General features: G+C 35.8%; 1 protein-coding gene across 1 annotated transcript in view; it reads left to right on the top strand.

The window, feature by feature from the left end:
- Positions 1-23,692, top strand: part of LOC145670724 (insulin-like peptide 7) — a 168,974-nt gene that overhangs the window by 134,266 nt on the left and 11,016 nt on the right. Inside the window, exon 3 of the mRNA XM_081739503.1 lies at positions 23,098-23,309. Coding sequence (XP_081595629.1) covers positions 23,098-23,309 — 212 coding nt within the window. The remainder of the gene's footprint in view (positions 1-23,097; positions 23,310-23,692) is intronic.

Below are 23,692 nucleotides of genomic sequence, written 5' to 3' on the forward strand. Positions count from 1 at the left end.
ACTGCCGCAAATCCCGGGGGGGGATGACGGATACATGTCCCCTCCAATCTTGGAACTGAGGGGGAGTTTTCCCCAATAATCCGATTTGAAATGTGTTTTTTGGGAGAAATTTGATGATTTTTGTCCAATTGCTACAAAGGAACGTGAGATAAAATAGACGTCTCCCAGAATAAGCCTCAAATCTGCAGCTTCCCAATGCTGAAGACAACTCTGATACTCCACAACATTGTTTTTCAACTTCATAACTATTTTGGACATCGCAAAATAAAAAGTATGGTAACGGTCTTACCCTTCCCCCCCAATGTTGAAGACAGATTTGCGTCGCTGGTTCTACTCACATCTTTGTAAACAGGGCGCAACCAATCCTTGAATTCAGGGATCATTTCAGATTGTTTCGGGTACTTTTGTTCATATTGTGGAGTCAAAATAGTTCCGAAATAATTAACACTACAGTACTTACGTTAAGCAATTTTTTGTAAAAGAAAAACTGCAGAATAATTAAAAGACCCCAAAGAACAAATATAACAAACATCCACATCGCCTTTATTCACGCATCTATAGCTAATCTTTTTGCTATCGGTAAAGATGTATTACGTGTGTCTCTCAACGGAAACTGCGAACTAAAGGACATCAAGTTTGTAGTTCTTCTTCGTTAGAGGACAAGGGCAACATAACAATGCAGGATTGTGGGCCAGTGGGTACGCTGTATTTCCAAACTCTTCATCACTTGCGCTGATTAAAACAAACAAACAGAAAAAAGAACAAACAGAAGCATTATTAGTTCAAAAATTGTTTTGAACTAATAATGCTTCTCTACAGATGAAAATTTTGTTTGCAGCAAAAAGTCGCTAAATGTATAAGTAGCTGAATCGTCATTTAAAAATCACCCATAAAAGTCTCCAATCGGAAAAATTATTCGTAGGGCGACCATACGTCCCGTTTTGACCGGGACAGTCCCGTTTTAGGGGCGTTTCCCGGCCTTCCCGTCAGTAGATGGAAAAAAGTAGTATTCGTCCCATTTTATGTAAATGAAAGAAGTAAATAACAAACCCAGTACCTTTACTCCTTTTAAAAGTATTAATAACAACAAAGAGGCAAAAATTGAACTGAAATTCCCTATATTAAACATACTCTATAGTTCGTAGTACTGCTCGAAAGACAGCAGAGATTTAGCAGTTGGTTGTGTGTTGAACAAACTTCAACGTGTCTTTCCTTTTTCATAAGCACCCGCTCAGTAACTAAGAGAGAGAGAGGGGGAACTCTGATATCAAGGCACTGATAAATGAAATGAAATGAAATTTTTGAGTTTTACGTCCCACGGTTATGCCGATTAGGCTAAAGGAGACGGTGATGATGAGAGATGAATGAAATGGTGGAATGAAGAAAGTGGGAGGAAACGGGAGAACCCCGAGAAAACCCACGCACACGGTGTTTGTACACCACAAAGTTCACTTGGCGGGAGCAGGGTTTGAACCCGGAACCCCAAGCACCAGAGGTGAACGCTCTACCACTGAGCCACCGCGGCCCCAAGGCACTGGTAAGAACAAAGGTAGATCTAAAAGCCAGAACCTATCCCGTTTTTAACTGAAAATTTTATGGTCACCCTACGCTATCGTTGAGGTCGAATTCCCCTGATTTAGTGACCTTTCCCAAAATTGGCAACATTGACCCCCACCGAACAACACCAAGTCATCTGTAGCCTAGCAAGCATAATAGTGGGACGTAAAACTTTTATTTCATTTCGAACAACACCCCCAGAAACCTACTGTTATACCATTCCCAAAACACCCTTTTGTACAATTCTCCCTATTCGAAAAAAATTGTAAATAGCAGGGTTCATACATAAATATGGAACTCAATTTCCCTGAATTTTCCAGGTTTTCCAGGTATTAATTTTGCAATTTCCAGGTCTAGTGGAAGAAACTAATAATACGAGAAGACATAAATTTTAAGAATACTATATTTATATATTTGAGAATGGCCACCCTTCTCCCCAATGAACGATTGCAATTAAATATTGAGTCACAAGAAAATAAATAATCAAAACAAATAAAATTTAAGTTGAAAAATATTAAGTTGAGAAGCCTACTAAGGGAATTAATTAAACACTTTTGTTCCATACTTGAATACATTCAAAATATATAAAAATATTGGGTTGGGAAAGAAAAAAGGGCCCGCGAGATTTTAACAGATTCTTGTAGTACTCGACGACAGAAATCGATTACTGAAAGAATTTTCAAAATCGGCGCAGGCAAATATGGAGAAAATCATATTTTCATGTACCTGTTCAAAATGGGGAAGGAAAAAGGGCCCGCGAGATTTTAACTGATTCTTGTAGTACTCAACGAGAGAAATCGACTAGTGAGGGAATTTTCAAAATCGGCGCAGGCAAGCATGAAGAAAAACCCATTTTCATGTACCGGATCAAAATGGGGAAGAAAAAAGGGCCGCGAAATTTTAACTGATTCTTGTAGTACTCAACGAGAGAAATCGACTAGTGAAGAAATTTTCAAAATCGGCGCAGGCAAGCATGAAGAAAAACGCATTTTCATGTACCGGTTCAAAATGGGGAAGAAAAAAGGGCCCGTGCGATTTTAACTGATTCTTGTAGTACTCGTCGAGAGAAATCGATTAGTGAAGGAATTTTCAAAATCGGCGCAGGCAAACATAGAGAAAATGGCATTTTCATGTACCGGTTCAAAATGGGGAAGGAAAAAGGGCCCGCGAGTTTGAACCGTTACGATGTATGTTCACGAATGTGCTCGTCTTCTCATATTTAGTTAATTACTGTAGCACTGAAACATGTGACACAGAGTCACGTTGTGGATGACTCTGCAATCGGCAACCACTGCACATATACTCCTCCAGTCCCACAGTTTTATTATTTCGATCCATTCCTCACGTGCTAACGGCATGGTTTAACATCTACAAGAAAGAGGTAAATGTAACGTTCAATTGGCAATAGCTTTTCACCAAATTAAGCTGCATGAAATCTGATTGCATTTTTGACATACTGAGAAAATTCTAGCCCGTGGCCATATGTATCACATATCCCACCAGTTCATAATAAAAATTTTGAACACAAAATTACGGTCGTCCGTGTGATGTACTCCCAAAAGGCCTAATGTGTATCACCCACCTCACATTCAATGAAACCACATCCGTGTAGAATTTAGAAAGGAACTTCTTATGATGTATACAGTATGTCTCAAAAGTTCCCTGACATAGGGTAACTCTGTTATTATCAGAGTTATAGCAAAATGTAAGAGGAAAAATCATATCGAAATATGACGTTTTCAATCTAAAGTGAACACTTTTTTTTTTCAAAAAAAATCGGACGAGATATTTGTGCTGTATACTCTTTATGCACCCAAATTTAAATGAAAATGCAACGTTGTCATTTACCTGGACCCACAACATAAGTGAATGAAGTTCCTGTTTGAAACGGGGGCTGGCCATCGAAATGTTAGCGCAGAAGAAAGTAACTTCATTCACTTATGTTGTAGGTCCAGGTAAATGGCAACGTTGCATTTTCATTTCACATTAGGCGCATAAAGAGTGTACAGCGCAAACGAGTCATCCGATTTTAAAAATTCCTTCACTTTAGATTGAAAACATCATATTTGGAGATGCTTTCCTCTCCTACATTTTGTTGTAACTCTGATAATAACAGAGTTACCCTATGTCAGGGGACTTTTGAGACACCCTGTATACCTTATTTAATGTATGTTTTATGTCACTATAACTGTAGTATAATTTAGTTTGTTTAGATTTACAATTTAATATAAGTAGATTCGGATTTACATGCGTAGGATTTTGTATGCATCTAACTAATGAATTCTTTTATATTCATGCTTCACTTAGTGACTTGGCTTTGGACTGCAACTGATTATTGTAACCCATTATTGCTTGAGAAGAAACAAGATATCCGAATCTTCATTTGAAGAAATCAAAGGTCTATTGGAAAGCTGGGGATTACAATCATTAATTTCTACATTTCAAGGTGCGTAAATTATATATTCTGTGTTTCTTGTTAAATTACTATTACTATTATTGGGTTTAGAATCAATCAAGCACTTCATGATATTTTATGGGGATCAAGATGGGTGCCGGATAGATAAGTATTTAAGCGTCAGGTTCTTAATTCTTTTCAATTTAATATTTAATCAATGATTATTTTCTCCCTCGTTATTCGGCCAAATCGTATTCCAAGATCATCAATTTTCATTACTCAATTCTGACCGTCAACCTACATAGCATATTCGTAGGACGTAAAACAAAGATTTCCTGTTATTTTTTTTTGTTTCTATCTCTTTCCTCCATAGCTGTGAAAAATAACGCCTTCAGCATCATAAATTTGTATGCTACTTGCGCCTTCAGTCGTCTACTCTTCGGTGGCTCAGTGGTAGAGCGTTCACCTCCGGTGCAGGGGGTTCCTGGTTCGATCCCAGCTGCGCCGTGTGGACTTTGTGGTGGACAAACACCGTGCTCGTGGGTTTTCTCGGGGTTCTCCCATTTCCTGCCACTTTCTTTATTCCACCATTTCAGTCATTTCTCATTATCACCGTCTCCTTTAGCCTAACCAGCATAACCGTGGGACGTTAAAGATTTCATTTTTTATTAATCTCAGTATTTTATAGTGTATTCTTAAGCTTAAGGTGATGTATAATTAAATTTTGAATTCAGTTAACTTATTTTATTTCTCAGATTGTTTTAAAAATGAATGTACAAACGTTTATTTTCATTCTTGAGTGTTTAAAGTGATGTATAGTTATTAAACATAGTATTTAATATTGTACTCTTAACGTGAAAGTGATATACAGTTAACTTTTGAATTCAGTTAACATTTTTCTTTCTGAAATTGCTTTAAAAAGTATGTAAAAACGTTTCTATTTTCTTTCTTGAGTGCTAAAAGTGATGCAAAGTTATTAAGCTTACTACTTTATATTGTATTCTTAACCCTAAACTGATACACAGTGCGTTTTTGAATAAATTATATCAAGTTATTTGAGTGACGAATACTGGTAGAAAATCCTGACTACTACTGGAACATTTTGATTTTAAGGTGACGACTACTGGTGCAAGGATTTTAAAATATTGTTTTTCCTTCAACGGCTACTCCTTTTTGAATTCTGACTATATGGTCATTATAGGAAGGATCAGTGAGTCCTTCCAACTATGGTACAGCTCCGACAGATTCACGATGCTCAGAGAAGAGACAAAATAGTATGTTTTCAACCTTAAAGTGAGAACCATTGGCGTTTTTACCCTGCTATGCAAAAGTAAGTGAGTACTCCAATGGGGTTCCAATGCGGTACCTAATTTCTGCATTTTAGATATTTGGAAATACATGTCTCTAAAATGTAAACAACTGATTTTTTTTTTTTTAACTGAAAACTGCAACTCGGTAAGCCTTATGGATACCGAGATATGGGAAAATAAAGAGCGATACTATAGGTATGTGGGACTTGCATACTTGACGCTAGAATTCGGAAATTGAATTAAAATATGACTAACGGCTATCAAGATGTTGTCAAATAAAGGGAGGACCAACACAGTTAAGGGGTTTTAGTGTTAGATGCTAAAATTTCCGAAATCGGTCATAGAAAGTTAATAAACACCAGTAGCAATTTCATCTTAAAGTAATTAGATATCTTCAGGGGGTGTTAGAACATCATGGAGTCTACCAAAATTAAATTTTAAAAGCTTTTGAAAATATAATCTGACATTTGTAAACAATATTTGAAATATGTGTTTACCCAAAACTTCCAGCTAGTACATCTAACATCTGGAGAAACACTGAAATAAAAGCGTATGAGATCTTGAAATTTCGGAAACAATTATTGGTCGCAACAAAATTAAATCAGATGGGTACTTCTATGGGTTAAATGAGTACCTTAGTATAATTTCGATCGAAAATTTAGTTCAGTCCTAGGTTTTCTTCAGGCAATTCCAAGGGTTCATCGAGCTGTGCAAAAGAATGAAAAGTCGCTGTCAATATCTAAGATAGTCGAGAAGATATAAGGAATTATATATTTTATGACGTAAAAATAGATCTTTATGGATTTGTACTTTTGGGTCTTTCCCATAAGAAAAAAATTCAGGAAACTACTGTATATACCTTAATAGACAATTCAATGGACGGGGATACAGTAGCTTAGTGGTAGGGTTTTTAACTAGTCTTCTTTTGCAGAAACTATTGGAGTTTTCACTTATCCCATAGAGATACGATCATACTTAACTCCCTATTTCATTTTAAAATTAAATAAAAGGAAATATTTCAGAGTAGCGACCCACGATTATGCATTTTAGTCTCAGGGAGATTACGATTAAAGCAAGTGAATGTTGTTGACAGAATTGATGGAATGCAAAGGTGGGAGGAGAGGTAGTACCCCTAGAAAACCCACGAATACGATGTCCACTACAAACTGACGGCCGCGGATCGAACCACGAACCCAATATACCAGAGGTAAGCACTCTACCACTAAGCCACCGTGCTCCCGCCCATTTAATTTTCTATTAAGGTATATACCGTTGTTTTCTGAAATTTCTTCTTACAGCAAAGACTCAAAAGTACAAATCCATGTGGGTCTCTATTTTTACGACGTCATAAAATAATTTCTTATATCTCGCTTGCTATATTAGATATTGACAAAAAATGTTCACTTATTTCAGAGCCCGATGAACGCTTGGAATTGTCCAAAGAAAATTTAGAGCTGAATTAATCTTTCGATGAAATTGTACTGACAAGTCTGAGGTAGTCACTTAACCCATAGAAGTACCATCTTATTTAACGTTTGTTAGGATCAATAATTGTTTTCTGAAATTTCAAGATCTAATACGCTTTTATTGTATGGTGTCTCTCTAGCTGCTAGATGTACTAGCTGGAAATTTTAGGTAAATACATATTTCTAATACTCTTTACAAATGTCAAAATATATTTTCCAAAGCTTTTAAAATTTAACCTTGGTAGACCCCATGATGTTCTTAAACTCCATGGAAGTACCTAATTACTTTAAGATGAAATTGCTACTGATGCTTATTAACTTTCCATGACCGGTTTCGGAAACTTTACCACCTAACACGAAAATCCCATAACTGTATGGATCCTCCCTTTATTTGACAATATCTTGATAGTCATATTTTAATAAATTTTCTAAATTGTACTGTCTAATATGCAAGCTCCACGTACCTATGGTGTCGCTTTTTATTTCACCATATTTCGGTAACTGTTAGGCGTACCGACTTGCAGTTTCGGCAAACACACACCTCTAACGTTCTTTAAAACGTTATTAAGACATATTTTAGAATATTTAGAAATGAGAGTTCTGCGAATATCATGGTACCCGAAAAGCCCCATCAGGGCGTGTGTGTAGTGTATTTAATTGAAATTACTTTTGAGGTTGTTGTAAGCCCTCGTAATTACATTTCCGAAACTGCACCATCTAGTACTCAAACCCCACACTTCTATGTTGTCGCTCTTTATTTTCCCATATCTCAATATCCATAAGGCTTACCGAGTTGAGGTTTTCGGTAAACAGATGTCAGTTCCTTACATTTTAGAGACATACATTTCCATATATCTAAAAAAATACAGACATTAGATACCCCATGGTACCCCGAACACCATTGGGGTACCCACTTACTTTTGAATAGTAATACATTTTGAGTTGTTATTCAGCATCAATAAACACTTCGTAATTTTTCTATGTGCAACCTAAAAGTCCATACCTGACCGAACAGATTTTGTCCATTTAATCTCAAAAATGTTAAGATACTTTGTATTGTTAAGTACAACCAAGTTGAGCACACCGAATGTAACATTTTAAATGTTTTCTGATTTTTGTTTCAGGTATTTCGTGCATCAAACCAGGATTCTGCTTGAAAGACAGTGAAAAGAAGCAGTGTAGGTTGTGGCTAAAAGTACGTCCTTTCTGAAGACAGACCCAATTGTACTTACATTCTTTTGTACGAACATATAACCCTAATAAAGATACTGTACTACAAATTATTTCTTTCTTCCATAAATTAGAATAAAATATTGTCTCTGTTTAAAGAAAATGTTTGTTACTGTTAAGTCATTTCAACTCTTTTTCTCTGTAATAAGAACATTATCTTTCGCAATATTTTTTATCTTCGTGCTATTACGTTTGAATGAAGTAAAATTCTATACGAAGCACTATTATTTCAGACATGCATTAATAACTAATGTATTGTTCTGTATGTAAGACAATGTGTATACTGAACATGTCTAGCAAAGGTGTTGTTTTAATACAGAATCTGTAACTCAGCTTTTCAGTAGTCAACTTTATTGGGAATCCGAAGAAAGAAGTAAAAAAAAAAAAAAAGTTCGACTTACCAACGTATATGTGTTCGAATTCTGGACTAATCCAAATTATCCAGAGAAATCATATATTTTTTGTTGCAATTTCAGATGTATCCTTTATCCAAGTCGTATGAAACGGAGACTTCATACATCGCTATACTTTGTATGAACTATGTTCCGTATTTACTTAATCACTTTGTAACTTTCTCTAGTGTTGACAAGGCCGCAGGTGTCAATCGAATAGTTTAGTGTTTCACTCATGTCACCTTGTGACTAAGGTACGTCCTGTCGGTATATATATATGGTACTGGGTTCAAGTAGCGATAAAATACATTTTTAGCATTAAACAAATGCAAAAGTCTACACGAAATGAGATACCATGATCTCTGACTTACGGATAACAACATGAACTAATGGTACTGAGTGTGATTGAGTTTACTAGTTACTATCTGACTAAAATCAGTGTTCCTTTAGCTATAGTTCTTTTCGTGCTCTGAATTGCAAAGTTTGAAATAACAGTTTTAAATTATTGTATATATATATATATATATAATATCTTCCGAGTAATTCTGAGAATCATTGCTCTTTCTTTAAGCAATGTATGAGACTGTTAATCCGCTCGTTGCTTAAAATGTTGCACTAAGAAGGATGCACCCACGAAAATCCAAATTTGCAGAATGTCTAGAGCAGGGAAGGATAAATATGTTTAGTCGATGGCTGCACAACGCCTCCGCTGTCACCACGTTGTCGCACAGCGAATACGGCGGACGTTTAAGAGTATTCTGCACTTACTATTAGGTATCGGCCTGGGAACTTTGGCGCAGCTACCCAGCCTCCTTCTTGATGTTGCATTTTTATGGCGAGTACTGAGTAGAAATCATCTTGTGAGCGAACACGTTTTCAGCTGACACCATACTTTTAATTGTTGCGACATTAAAAAAAAAAAAAAAACATACCTGTTAATTAAATTGTACAGAGAAGTTGTTTGAGTTTGAATATAGGATTGTATATGGCTGTGCATTTTGCATTATTATTAAAGTGCTGGAACTAACTAACAACAAAGCATATGATAAATTCTTACAGTAATATATCACATATTGATTTACTCTGTATGAAAACGAAAATAGTTTAACATATGGTTAACCTCCTTTGTGCCCATAATTTTAAAATTAACGCTTGTGTCACTTTTCAACACTTGGCTTTGCAGTAGCTTCCCAACGGATTAGCAGGAAATCCAAACTTATAGGACACCCTGCAGGTAAATACATTTCTTTGGACACTTTCACTGCTCCAAACTAAGATTGTTAATTTTATTATTATTGGCACAAAGGAGATCAAACATATTTTAAGCTATTTAGTTTTCATACAGAGTAAAACAATATTTGACAACATTACAGTAAGAATGTATCATGCATTTTGCAGTATGTTGCAGCACTTTAATAATGGTGCACTATACGTACAATCTAGATCCTAAATATGTCCAATCCATATATTACAAGAAGGCAATACGTATGCGATACAGGTAAAATCCGTATATTTCATATGGACAACCTATTAGCTATATACATCCAATCCATACATTACATATGGCCAACCTGTACGCGACATACGTATAATCTATATGCTGCATGCATACAGTCTGTAAGCTACATATGTGCACTCTGTATGGTGCATATGGATATTCTGTATGCTGTATCTGGACAAGCTGTGTGCGACATAAGGAAAATCTGTATAATACATACGTACAATACGTATACTGTATCTAGTCGTACGTACGGGGCACAAGTACAATATAGATGCTGTCTTGGGGTTGAACGAAAGAAACATACGTAAAGAACGTATATTGCATACTTCTTGAAATTATGCTCCGTCCTGATAGTCAGTGTGTGTCGTCATTATTAACCCACATGCTACATACGATCCTGACGTCACAAAGCTAGATATCACCTCCGTATATATTTGTTACTGCAGATGACGTCACACGAATGACGTCATTGCACTTATGCAGACAGTGCGTATAATACATACTTTTTCAGCTATACGTTTGCTGCAGGATGTTATATACGGTTGTACGTTAAGTCCAGAAACTACAGGAATTACGAATGTAACCTACGTTTTTAAGTATGCCACCTACATTTTTTTTTCTCAGTGTGGTACCAGGTGGCAAGCCAAAAACCGTGGCAGGGGACCGGGAGGGGGGAAACAAAATGGCCGCCAGTGACAGTTGTCTCTCTGGCTTTAAAGTGCTATAATTTCTACAACTTTTATATTAAAGCCTTGAAAGTTGTGCAAATATGTAAATAACACATCAAACATTCCATTTTAGAACAATTTGGTGTAATTGCGACGCCATATTTTAAATATGGCGCCCTTAAATCCAAAAATTCGGTATTATTTATTTCTTTTCTTTATATTCAAACGGAAATTACTCGTAAACTGCCACAGATAGGCGAAATCACCTTGAAACAAATGTTGTGGGTCCGTTTAAGAGCTTTCCAACGAGGTATGTGCCATTTCTGTATCTTTAAAACTAACGGAGCTAGACTAGTTTATGTTACAGTATATGTATAACTTATAGCTTTTAATATAGGGCTAGTAAAATTAGGCGAAACCTGCATTTGTAAGTTCGTGATTTTTGTGTGAAGGATCTTTACGGGTTGAGGGAATGCCTTCACTAGAAGGTACCTAATCATGTGGTACCAGGTGTCAAGCCGAAAACCGAGGCAGGGGACCGGGAGGGGGAGATGCAGGAGATGCAAGCATGTCAACTCCAGCGTTGTAAAATGGTTCCCAAAACATCTTCTTTGACTTCCTTGAAAATGCTCCAGTAATATAACACCCTGAAATAGCATGGAATCCAAGTAAGGCTTCTACTCTAGAAGATCCAAGAGAGGTACGGATAGTATGAATATCTATCATTCTGTTATTAACTCCAACTCCAGTGACAAACTTCGTATTGGCAGGTAAGTGTCTAGACCACCACAAACAAAGAACAAGTATATCAATATCTTGGGACATTATGTGGATGGTCTGTGCCCCTTGAGACGCTGCATAAAGACTGTGAAGTATTATTTTTGTATCTGCTTCTTCATGAGTAATTTTTAACTCATTGATGTCCTTCAATTCTGAAGATTTTGCTTGTGTCCTCCAGCTGGCAACTAAGCGTTTTCCCAAGTTACTCACATGAAGGAGAATTTTTCCTGAAAGATAAGCAGTAAATGCATCTTTGTTTTTTGGATGAGATAAAAGATTTTTCATAGTGACATTTTTTATATTGGCAGAATCAGATATCTTGTATTCGATTGTTGGGCTGTCTCTTGCTCTTTTCTTCCACATTGACATCTTTAATGACTTATTTCCATACGTATCAAAAACAAGGTGAGTTTCATCGTATTCCAACATTGTTGACTATTCTTTTGCAGAATTCTGTAGACAAATCGAGATATGTGTTAACATGCGCTGGTTTTTTCAACGCTTTGAGTTCCGCCATGCCATCAAGAACAGCAACAGAGTAAGAAGTACTTGATTTGTATGTGATTGAAGCTTCAGTGCAAGTAATTACGGGTGTTGTTGTATCTCTTTCTTCCAGTTCTACTCTTTCGTCATCTTCCACTGCTGACCTTTTCTCTCTCCAACTTTCTAAACTGATATTACCATCTTCCTGAAGCAGCAAATCTTCTACAGGTTTCCCATTCCCTTCTGTAGCTTTACCTACATTCTCTAGAATTTTCATAAGAACACTCTTATTTTGGGGCAGAATCATGGATCCATCCAGGTGAAATACTGAAAGTGGAACTGGTGAAAATTCGTACGTGCTAAGAGCAGCCTCTAGATCAGCGTTTCCCAACCGGTGTGCCGCGGCACATTGGTGTGCCGCGAATAGGCCGCTGGTGTGCCGCGAGGAAATCGAAACAAATTATTAATTCTATAGGAACCAAATTGCAAGACATAGGGGAAAATATATATTTGTATTTCACATTACTATAAATCTACAATTTTAAGTTTCATACTGTGTTACTTTTCTGTACATTTTTAATGTTGAAAAACGTATTTATCATTGTCATGACCATTATTGCTTCTTTAGTGTTGCAGACTATTTCGTAACTTGAAATTTTAACATATTATTCAATAAATTTAACAAAGCAAACATGCATACAAATTACCTACATTTGTGTTTTAAAAGTATAGGAGATTTGTTTATTTGTTCGTTATTTAGTGATCTTCCCTTTTAGTTAAAGGTTAGATACAGTTTTTGAAAGAGAAAATGGATTTTTAAAAACCGGAGTCCTATATTTCATTGTAATTGTTTTCTATTTTAAAATTAGAATGAAAAATAAGCATAATGATTTACCACGGGGGAAAATCAGTGACCGAGCTTTCTTCTCTGTAAGAAGGAGATCAGTAATCACATTAAAATACTACGGTATTTTATATTTACAAATAATAATAGTAATTATATATATATATATATATATATATATATATATATATATATATATATATATATATATATATATATATATATATATATATATATATATATATATATGGGTGTGCCGCGAGAATTCATGTTACACCTATAGTGTGCCGCAAGTTGAAAAAGGTTGGGAAACGCTGCTCTAGATCAATGTCTGTTCGGGATCTTGAAGCAATAACCATTCTTGTAAACAAGGAACGATCAGCTTTAAGCTGTAAGATAGTATCACACAACCTTGTCTTCACTGTTTTCCGTGCAGACTTACAAAGCTTTAAATTCGCTTTTCTTACGCTTTCCCAAAGATTTGTTCGTTGATGCTGGATGCGATCCTCTTTGAAATTATTGAATAATTCAAGTCCTTTTTCAGTCATTGCGCAACAATCATTCTCAATATTTTTATTGAAAACTGCCTTTGTATGAACATTTATGAGTTCATTGCCATCGTACGTCACTGGATTAGTGGAATTACACACTGCTGTATAGACTTGTCTCAGATCATTCTGTTGTCTTTTCGATCTGGAAACTGAAAGCTGATGATGGTCTTTTTATGGTCACTTTTCATCCCCAACATAGTTTTAGCTTCATCAGATACCCTAGCAAGTTCAGGGGCAATCAAGAAAAATCTTGTTAGTGCGTTTTTCTTCTGAGTTATATTTTTGATGCCTCCCAAAACTTTCATACTCCTGTTTTCATGTTCAAGTGCTTCGTCGGATCCCAAAGCACAAAATGGTATGGCTGATTTATTAACTACCCAATTTCCTTTTAGGAACTCAGCCCGTACATCTGGATGCATCAATTTTACCTGCTTCATTTCAGCCAAGTACCAAGATATCATGCTTGAATAGTTGGTCAGGTCAAGAGCGAAGAAATACTTCACAAATTTTTCTAGTACCTTAAGATGAAGCAGCCAATGACCAGTTCTTACAGATCGTATGAAGAGAATCATAAGATTCACCATTTCCATGTACTGCCACATAACCTTGAATGTCGGACTTTCATGCGACTTAGCAGCTGCAAACTCTCTCATCTTGGAAAAAATTTGAAGACGAGCCAATGCTTGTGCCGTATTTTCGTGACTTTTCTTCACTAATTCGTTATTGGAAAGCTGCAAACCTATTATGATGTTATTAATTTCCTGCTCAATCTCTGCTTTACTTTCAACATGCCTTTCGAAAAACATATCAGAGAAAAATTTGAAAAGAACCGTTCTCAATGTTATGTGAGCATCCACAGCCCTCCTCACATATTTGCCAGCAATAATTTTAGAAAGTACGTTCTCATCGTAAAGTTCATTCAAAAATGTCTCAAGTCCAGTTCCATCCACAAAAGAACCGATACTTCGTAGCATAGCCATTAGTATATGAAGCTCGCCGGGTCGTAAGATCCATTTCTTCAATTTTTCTTTCTTCGCCATCGATAGTTTCAAAGTAGGTCTGTACAAACCAACATCAAGTGTAACAATTGTCTTTGAATTTGGACCCATAACTGACGTTGAAACATCTTCAAGTCTTTTCATAAACGTAAGCTGAGTTGAAGCATTGGTAGGACTGCTATCAATCGAAGGTAGTCGACAAACTCTCGTTTTGGGCATGGTCTTGTTAAGGATCAAATTGTAAGTCGACCATTTCGGCACCACAGGAGATTCAGAGTTTGCTGTAGTTCTTCCAGAAGATTTCTTATACTGTTCTTCTGAATCTTCAAAATCATCATCAGCATGCGATCGGAGAAATTGCAAACTTGCCATTATCCAGACTATGTCATCTCGTTCGTATCTTTGAATTAACTCAGAACTTTCTCCTGGAGACTTTGCTGAACTTACCAGAGAGGGATTTGACGGTCTTAATGATCCTGAGATGACGCAAGGTAGCATTTTAGACATTGATTCGGGTATCTTCTCGAGTGATCTAGTCGTAGGTTTTCCTGACAAACTGATTTGAGAAGATACATCTTCCTTCTGTTTCTCTTGATAAATAACCATAACAGTACCATGTAGAGTCCCTTTACCATATGGCAAGTATTCTCGGAAGTCAATATTATCTGCCGCGCAATACACAAACATTTCTGGAACAAGTTCTGATGGTATATAATGTCCACCTGAGGAATCCATACTCTTGATAATTTCATTTGCTATTTGAGTCTCGATATGAAGAATTTTGTTATATTCAATAGACACACCTGTAAAAACTGTACAATAAATTTACTTCCTGTTGCTGAGTGCATAGTGAGCCCAACTGCCACTTGTAATGGTAGATCATGAGTGTGGCGTACAGTGCCGTTAGAGCTTTCTTTTGTATATACTGCTTGACGAGGAGACAATATTTCATACATGAACGTCTGTGATAGTCTTTGACTTCTTTCATTGATTGCAAAATCTGCGTTTTCACATCCGATTTTATTCTCTCCTTTGCAACACCATCTGAAAAAATGAGAGATCTCCTCTGGAATAGACTTCTTTACATCACTTTCACCCACAGTCCCAGTAAACGACCACTTTTCACTTTGAAAAGCATATTTTCTCAAAACGTCTGCTGCTTTAAAAAGAATCTTCATATTTCTTCCAACATCATCAGAATCCTGCTCAGCGTTAGCTAGAGCAATATCGTTTGTAATCTTTAAAGAAATTCTTTAAGGATCGTTCTTCCTCTTCGGATGGGAAAAAGCAACATTATTTTCCAATTCTTCCTCTATCAAGACTTTCAACTGTTTTCTAGTCAGAAGTTTATCATCACTCAAATTATTGCTTTTAGCAATGGAATTATAAAGTTTCTCTACCTCACCCATTGACGTAACACGACCTTCATGAAGGAATTTGCTTAGTGAATAAATAAATTCTGTTTTGGTAGCCTCTTCACTCACAGAGCTAAAACCAGAGTCCCTCTTGCCTTCGCTTTTCCGCAACATGTTAACAACATGAGTATTCCAGCATGACTTGTGATAGGATATATCCTGTGCATGAGCATCTCCAGGATCAATGCAGTTACTTAATCGTATTTTGAACACTTCATTCTTTGACAAACTTACTACTTCTTTCAAACGACTACCGGATCGATCGTAGGCGATGACATACAGCGGGTTTCTTCGTTTTCTTCTTCGTCACAAAAGAAACATTTTGCTTTCTCATAAGTTGGTGTTTGTGATCTTGTAATATATGAGTTTGAAGCCTCCGAGTCTTCATAATGTGTAATGGGGATTTCCTGTTTATCTTTTTCAAACGATCTTCTAGTTCTTTCCATCATCTCCTTGTGTGTGCAGTTCTTATAGGAATCAGCATGCCATGATGCATTTTCATTTCTTAGATCTTCACTTGTTACTTCACCCAAACGTCTATTCAGTTCAATGCATTCTTTGTCCATCCATTCTGCTCTCAATTTTATACATTGTAGTGCCTTATCATAATTGGAGGGTTTCTTTGTTTCCTCTTGACAAAAAATACACATGGAATAGTTTCTATTTAATTTTATTTTCTTCGCCGAAGGAGCTACTGCACTTGCAGATGACTTTTGATATTTTTCTCATGCTCTTCCATTTTCCTATTTCATTCTACTATATTGTTCATGCGTGCAACAAAGAAAAAATCTTTCAATGCCAAAGAAGTAATGAAAATAAAAACTATTATAAAACTTCACAGAGAGAGGGAGAGAGAGAGAGAGAGAGAGCGGCGGCGGCCATATTGTTTCCCCCTCCCGGTCCCCTGCCTCGGTTTTCGGCTTGACACCTGGTACCACATGATTAGGTACCTTCTAGTGAAGGCATTCCCTCAACCCGTAAAGATCCTTCACACAAAAATCACGAACTTACAAATGCAGGTTTCGCCTAATTTTACTAGCCCTGTATTAAAAGCTATAAGTTATACATATACTGTAACATAAACTAGTCTAGCTCCGTTAGTTTTAAAGATACAGAAATGGCATATACCTCGTTGGAAAACCCTTACACGGGCCCACAACATTTGTTTCAAGGTGATTTCGCCTATCTGTGGCAGTTTATGAGTTATTTCCGTTTGAATATAAAGAAAAGAAATAAATAATACCGAATTTTTGGATTTAAGGGCGCCATATTTAAAATATGGCGTCGCTATTACACCAAATTGTTCTAAAATGGAATGTTTGATGTGTTATTTACATATTTGCACAACTTTCAAGGTTTTAATATAAAAGTTGTAGAAATTATAGCACTTTAAAGCCAGAGAGACAACTGTCACTGACGGCCATTTTGTTTTCCCCCTCCCGGTCCCCTGCCACGGTTTTCGGCTTGCCACCTGGTACCACATGATTAGGTACCTCCTAATAAAGATATTCCACCTACCCGCAACATCCCTTCATTCAAAATCCCACGGACTTACAAATACGCCTGGACTAATATTCGAAAATTTCAATTTTTCCCAAATTTTCCGTTTTTTCCAAGCTCGGGAAAAGCCGTAAAAATTTGTTTTTACCCAAAATTTCCGTTTTTTTTTCAGGCCTTTACAACACAAGTCACACTTACTTTGTTTTTAACTATTGCGAAAACCTTCTTCAATCCTATTTCTATGTAGTCAATGCGTAGCTCAGATTATGGTTATTTACTCTCGATATTGTAAGGGTGAGAGACCGCATATGTTGTAAATCTTTAGAATATTCAATAGTAAATTTAAAGTCTTTAGGTATTTTGGGTCTCCCGTTCTTCCTTCCTCCTGGTAGTTCTAGCTTTCTAATTCTATTTCATATAGTCTTCATTTCTTTTTTCTTCCTGGTACCTCTTTCTAATTCTTTTTCACACATAGTCTTCGTTTCTTTCTTGTTCATGGTACTTCTTTCTAATTCCCCCCCCCCCCCCACACACAAAGTCTTCGTTTCGTTCTTCTTCCTGGTACTCGAACTTTCTAATTCTTTTTCCCCACAAATTCTTCGTTTCTTTCTTCTTCCTGGTACTTTGAGCTTCCTAATTGTATTTCCCACAAGTCTTTGTTTCTTTCTTTTTCCTGATACTTCTAACTTTCTAATTCTATTTTCCATACAGTCTTTGTTTCTTCTTTCTCCCTTTAACTTCGAGCTTTCTAATTGTATTTCCCGCATAGTCTTCATTTCTTCCTTCTTTATGGTACTTCGAGCTTTCTAATTGTATTTCCCACATAGTCTTCATTTCTTTCTTATTCCTGGTACTTCAAACTTTCTTTTTCCCATATAGTCTTTGTTTCTTTCTTCGTCCTGCTACTTCTAACTTTCTAATTGTTTTTCCCACTAAGTCTTCGCTGTTCCTTCTTCCTAGTACTTCTAGCTTTTTAATTCTTTTTCCGAAATAGTCTCCATTTTTCCTTCTTCCTGGTACTTCTAGCTTTCTAATTCTTTTTCCTCACAAAGTCTTCGTTTCTTTCTTCTTCCTGGTACTTCGAACTTTCAAATTGTATTTCCCACATAGTCTTCGTTTCTTTCTTCTTCCTGCTACTTCTAGTTTTCTAATTCTATTTCCCACACAGTCTTTGTTTCTTCCTTCTTCGTAGTACTTCGAGCTTTCTCATTCTATTTTCCACAAAGTCTTCATTTCTGTGGTCTAGATGTCCAAGTTATCTCAGGCTGCATTCTGACATTTTACTCAAATGTTCCTTCTTAACAATGCTCCTTATATACTGATTGCTTATTCTATCCGTCCTTGTTCATCACATATTCATCTTAATATTCTCCTGCGCAATATCCATATTTTCTCTGCACCTTCTGATTGCTCTATCTGATGTTCCAAACTGGTGCAGAGAGTTCTCTGAGATTTAGATGACACATTCTTGAAAGTATGGGACTAATAATGTTGGTGTAGAAAATAAACATGAATTATGAGTAAGATTTTGTCAAATTTTAATTCTTTACAACTTAGTAAATAAGAAATCAGTATTTTTTTTACCACCGACCTTATCGTTGATGAATTTGATAAGCTGAATGAGATTCATACTATAAACTGAATTCAGTTGTTCAATCATCATCATCCTCATATTTATTCTTCCATTATTGGCAGGTCACTTGCCGCAACTGAAAAGCTTCCATGCTCCATGGTCTTCAGCTAACCTTTTGGTTTTCACGTATGATTTTCCTGTTTTGATATCGTCCATCAATTGTAGTCTCCTTCGTTCCCTCCTTCTCTTTTTCGCCATTATATCCTCTAAGCAGGTCCCTTATGATACAGTTCGTTCTTAGTCAACGTTCAAAACCAGTTTCTCTTCCTCTTCATAATAATATCTGAAATTGTTCTTTTCTACCCTTTCCTTTCTCCCTGATAAACACCATCGACATAGTTCTTAATTTCACTGTGATATACAATCCTTCCCACCCGACACAGAAGATCTTCGTGCAAGTGATGTTTATCATTGAGGAATTGTCTAATGGTATCTTACAATTTACAACGACTCACCAAAGGTAGTCGTCAACCTGGTTCGGCTAATGATATAAGTAAATCTTGAGTGGTAGTAATTGTTTACACATAAAAATATCTTCAATAATTATATACACTATTATTCTCACCTTTTCAATCGAAATTACAAGTCGATGATCGGTATTAAATGGTTTATTAGTTGATACTCTTTTAACGTATTTTCACTCAAACTGTCTTGCAAACATACATGTTGATTAGGTAACTATAAACAACTACATAGCAACGAATTATACAATAATGCATATTTCTTTACATATATTAAAAACATTCTTCTTTTGTTATTTTAAATTAACATTATATCAAGTATATTGCTTGAGTATGAGCACTTTCTGCCCAAGGTACAGGTAATTATTAAACGATACAAAGTATCTCGTTGTATAAAAATGTCGCCCGACGATGGGACTGAATATAAAAGTTACAACCGAGCTTGGCTTTTATATTTAAGAACCACTGGTCCGTTTACAATAATGATGTTACATTACTTATGTCCTTTACATTATGATCGCCCCTCATATATATCTTCATTAAGCTTCATATATATAAATACATTTATAATACATCTTTTATTCCATTCTCATTTATCTTTTATTACAAAAAAACGTCGTCGCTTAATAATATAATTAATGAAGGGTGCGAAGTCAAAATCGTAAGAGGCAAATTACTTTTTAAAAACATAAGTCACAATGATTAGCAGTTTCAATCATTATTAAAACGGTTATGTTATGGAAATAATATTTGATCTCTCCAGGGCGCATTATATAATAACTACGTTAGATGACGTTTCATAATATACATTGTATCCATAAGGCATCAGAATACAGAAGAATCTTATTCGAGTAATATATAAGGTAGCGCATAAAGACAGTCGTCGAATAAATAGCTTAATAGAATGAACCTTATTCTTAACATAATCTTTGACAACAAATTCTCAACACAAATACCTATAATATAAATAACCTTTGCCTTTAATCAATTATAAATCGAATTATAATTCTTCACATTAACAAGAGAGAATTAAAATCATTTGAAAATTATCATTTGTTAATGAGAATTAAAGAAAATTAAATTGAATAAAAATAAGATAAATGTTCATGAGAATCTATAGCTGATATGGGTTTAACCCTTACTTCATCAACTGTAGTCAGCTTAAATTCGTACTTGCATATGATTCTAATAAAGTACATTGTACTGCACAATCGTTATTATGTCCCACATTATTTTGTACATGAATTGCGTCATGACTTTGATTTTGATGCGAAGTGCCATCTCTTGAATTACGACTACGTCTATCCATGTAGTTTACTGTATTCCTTGAATTTCGCCATGTATTTCGTCTATTTTTGAATCTATTTTGGTTATATGGTCTAACATAAGGATTGCCACGGTTGATTAGGTTAGGTGGATTCCCAACATATCTTTGCCTATTTTGCTCGTTCGGATTGCTTAAATTCACTCGATTTAGATTGTGTTCCGTATCGTTCGCATTACGGATATTTAGATTACGAACAGGTACAAAGTGATCTGAATTGTTTTTAATTTTGCCTACTCCTGCTTGATGATTCTGAGCGTGGTATTGAGTTTCATAACATTGTACAATCATTAACAAGTGATTAAAACTCATACACTGGGTAGAAAACAGGATCTGTTGTAGTTTAAACGGTAGTAAATTTCGAATTGATGCAATTATTCTAGATTCCGATTGCAACGGATTTACGACTTTTAATTCGTTATATGTATTTACAACAAAATCAACAACAGATTTGTGCAAACGAGGATTGAAAGGTTGATTTCTAATCGTGGCATCTCTGTTTGCAAGCAAAAAGTCATTTTCGTAATTTGCAATCAGCGCAGCTTTAAATTCCTCATATGTATTGACGTGATCTCGTACTGCTTTAAACCATAAAGAACATGGTGGGAGTAATAAATGAGGGATTAGTTTCATATATTGCGATTTATCTATACACATTATATTGCACTCATCCTGAAATTTTTCTAGGAAAGAAGTAGCATTTTCGTTACATTTACCACTGAACTTACTCATAGCACGTATTTCACTCATCTTTACACTTAACTTTACCTTTCTTTCATCTTTCCGTGTTCGTGTTGAGTGACAATTCCTACCTACTGCGTGATGTGTAGTTCCACCGTCTCTTTTCCGCCCATCTGTATTCCTTGGATGGATTCCTTCCAAAATAATGTCCTCATCGGATGGATTACTAGAAGATGAGATAATGTGAGGTCCACATTGATCTGCTACGGGTGAATGCGAGGTCATCTCCTGTGAACAAGGGAACTCCAAATGATCATTAACCATGTTGTTGTGGTATGCGTTGTCCTTAATCTGTAGCATCCTGATTTCCTCTTGTAATGCAGATATCAACTGAGTATTCGCACGTATTTTGGTAGAATTATCCGTGACCTGAATCTTTTGTTGCCGTACAGAAGATTCTATTACTTCCAAATCCTTTTTTACACAGTTGACTTCTTGAATTGTATGGTTGTAATTATCCTGGCAATCTTCAGATACTCTTCTTAGCTTTTCATCGAACTGTGATGTAATGTCACTCACCGCCTGGATAATAGATTGTTTCGTTTCTTCGGATGTCTGCTCCAATCGTTTACTTAATTCCTCGTACTGTTTACTGGAATCTTCGGATTTCCGCTCCATCGTCTGTTTTAATTCCTCATACTGTTTACTGGAAGTCTGCTTTAAATTTTCCGACATCTGGGCTAAACTTTGTTCCAATCGTTGTTCTTGTCTCTGTAAAGCCATTAAGATTTTGTCTTCTAACGATAACATTTCGGGTACAACAGGAGCTGTATTTTGTTCTTCGTTACCACTGTCACCAGTTTCTTTCTCCATTGCCTCACCGATCATCATTTTTCTTGTGATTATTTTACCACTTCGAAGTATAGTAAAGTTCGTAGTCATGAACCTTATTACAGAAGTAAATTCACCCTTACTTTATACTTCAGGATAAGAATTTACAAAGTTCCCGGGTGAGGTAAACCAAAAATTTTACGACGACTCACCAAAGGTAGTCGTCAACCTGGTTCGGCTAATGATATAAGTAAATCTTGAGTGGTAGTAATTGTTTACACATAAAAATATCTTCAATAATTATATACACTATTATTCTCACCTTTTCAATCGAAATTACAAGTCGATGATCGGTATTAAATGGTTTATTAGTTGATACTCTTTTAACGTATTTTCACTCAAACTGTCTTGCAAACATACATGTTGATTAGGTAACTATAAACAACTACATAGCAACGAATTATACAATAATGCATATTTCTTTACATATATTAAAAACATTCTTCTTTTGTTATTTTAAATTAACATTATATCAAGTATATTGCTTGAGTATGAGCACTTTCTGCCCAAGGTACAGGTAATTATTAAACGATACAAAGTATCTCGTTGTAAATTCCATCTACTAATCTCTTCTTCCTATTTCATGACCTGATTACCTTCCTCTCTCTTCTTCCGTCTTATTCGCAGATTTTATTTCCTGTTTTCAACCTTACCGAAATATAGCTTTTTCTCCAGTTCGGCAATGTCTGTATATCATGGCTTGTCTCTTTGTCCGAAATTATCTTGAATATGAAGAAATATGTTTGTATACTTTTGTGTTCTGATTAGAGAGCTAATGTGACAAACCTACAACGCCGCAGCGCAAAGCACAGATTTTTAATAAGAAGCAAAATGAAATAATTTTACATTCCCACTAAATACTAATTATGAATAAATGTTAGTAAATAAGTGATTCTAGTATGTTATGCTTTTATTATTTGAAGTTCTTTTTTTTTTAAAAAAAAGAGGGGGTTATAAAAATAGCCTGTCAATTACCTGTAGAATTCTGTTAAATTTTGGTTTTAATTTTCCTTGCAGATCGTTGTCCGATTGGAAGACAGTCTGGCATAAGGAACAACATGTTCGTTGTAGAAATGATATTAGGAGTCATATGGTTTGGGCTTGCGAGAAAGACATCTATCGGATAGATAAGAAAAGTACTCGAGAAGATATTAACAATAATCTTTATCCAATGGAACAATCCATAGAAAACCCAGACGATTATTTACCACAGAAACTAGACACAGAAGGTACGTAAAGTAAATGTTAAGGTTTCTCCCACCTTGTGTGTATTCAAAAGTATGAAGGCAAGGACTTTTGTTCAGTGTGTGGCAACAAGACGTTTCATATATGAACGATAGAGGTCTGCACGCCCGCGGGCCGGACTCTGGCCTACAAAGCACATATCACTTCGGGCCCAGGCCGGGCTTGGGCCCTAAATTTTTAAAATTACAACTATATTTCTCGGGCCTTTTCGGACCTAACTTTGTAAACTACTGTACAACGGTACATCACCGATCTTTCTAGAGAACTTTTAAAGCACAATTGCAAAATTAAACCGCTAAGTGCTGTAAATAAAAATATAAAGATTAAGTTTGCGTTAAAGATTAAGTTTCTGTAATGCTGGCTTACT

Source organism: Thermobia domestica, chromosome 14, assembly GCF_964235325.1.
Source record: "Thermobia domestica chromosome 14, izTheDome1.hap1.1, whole genome shotgun sequence".
Taxonomy (NCBI): domain Eukaryota; kingdom Metazoa; phylum Arthropoda; class Insecta; order Zygentoma; family Lepismatidae; genus Thermobia; species Thermobia domestica.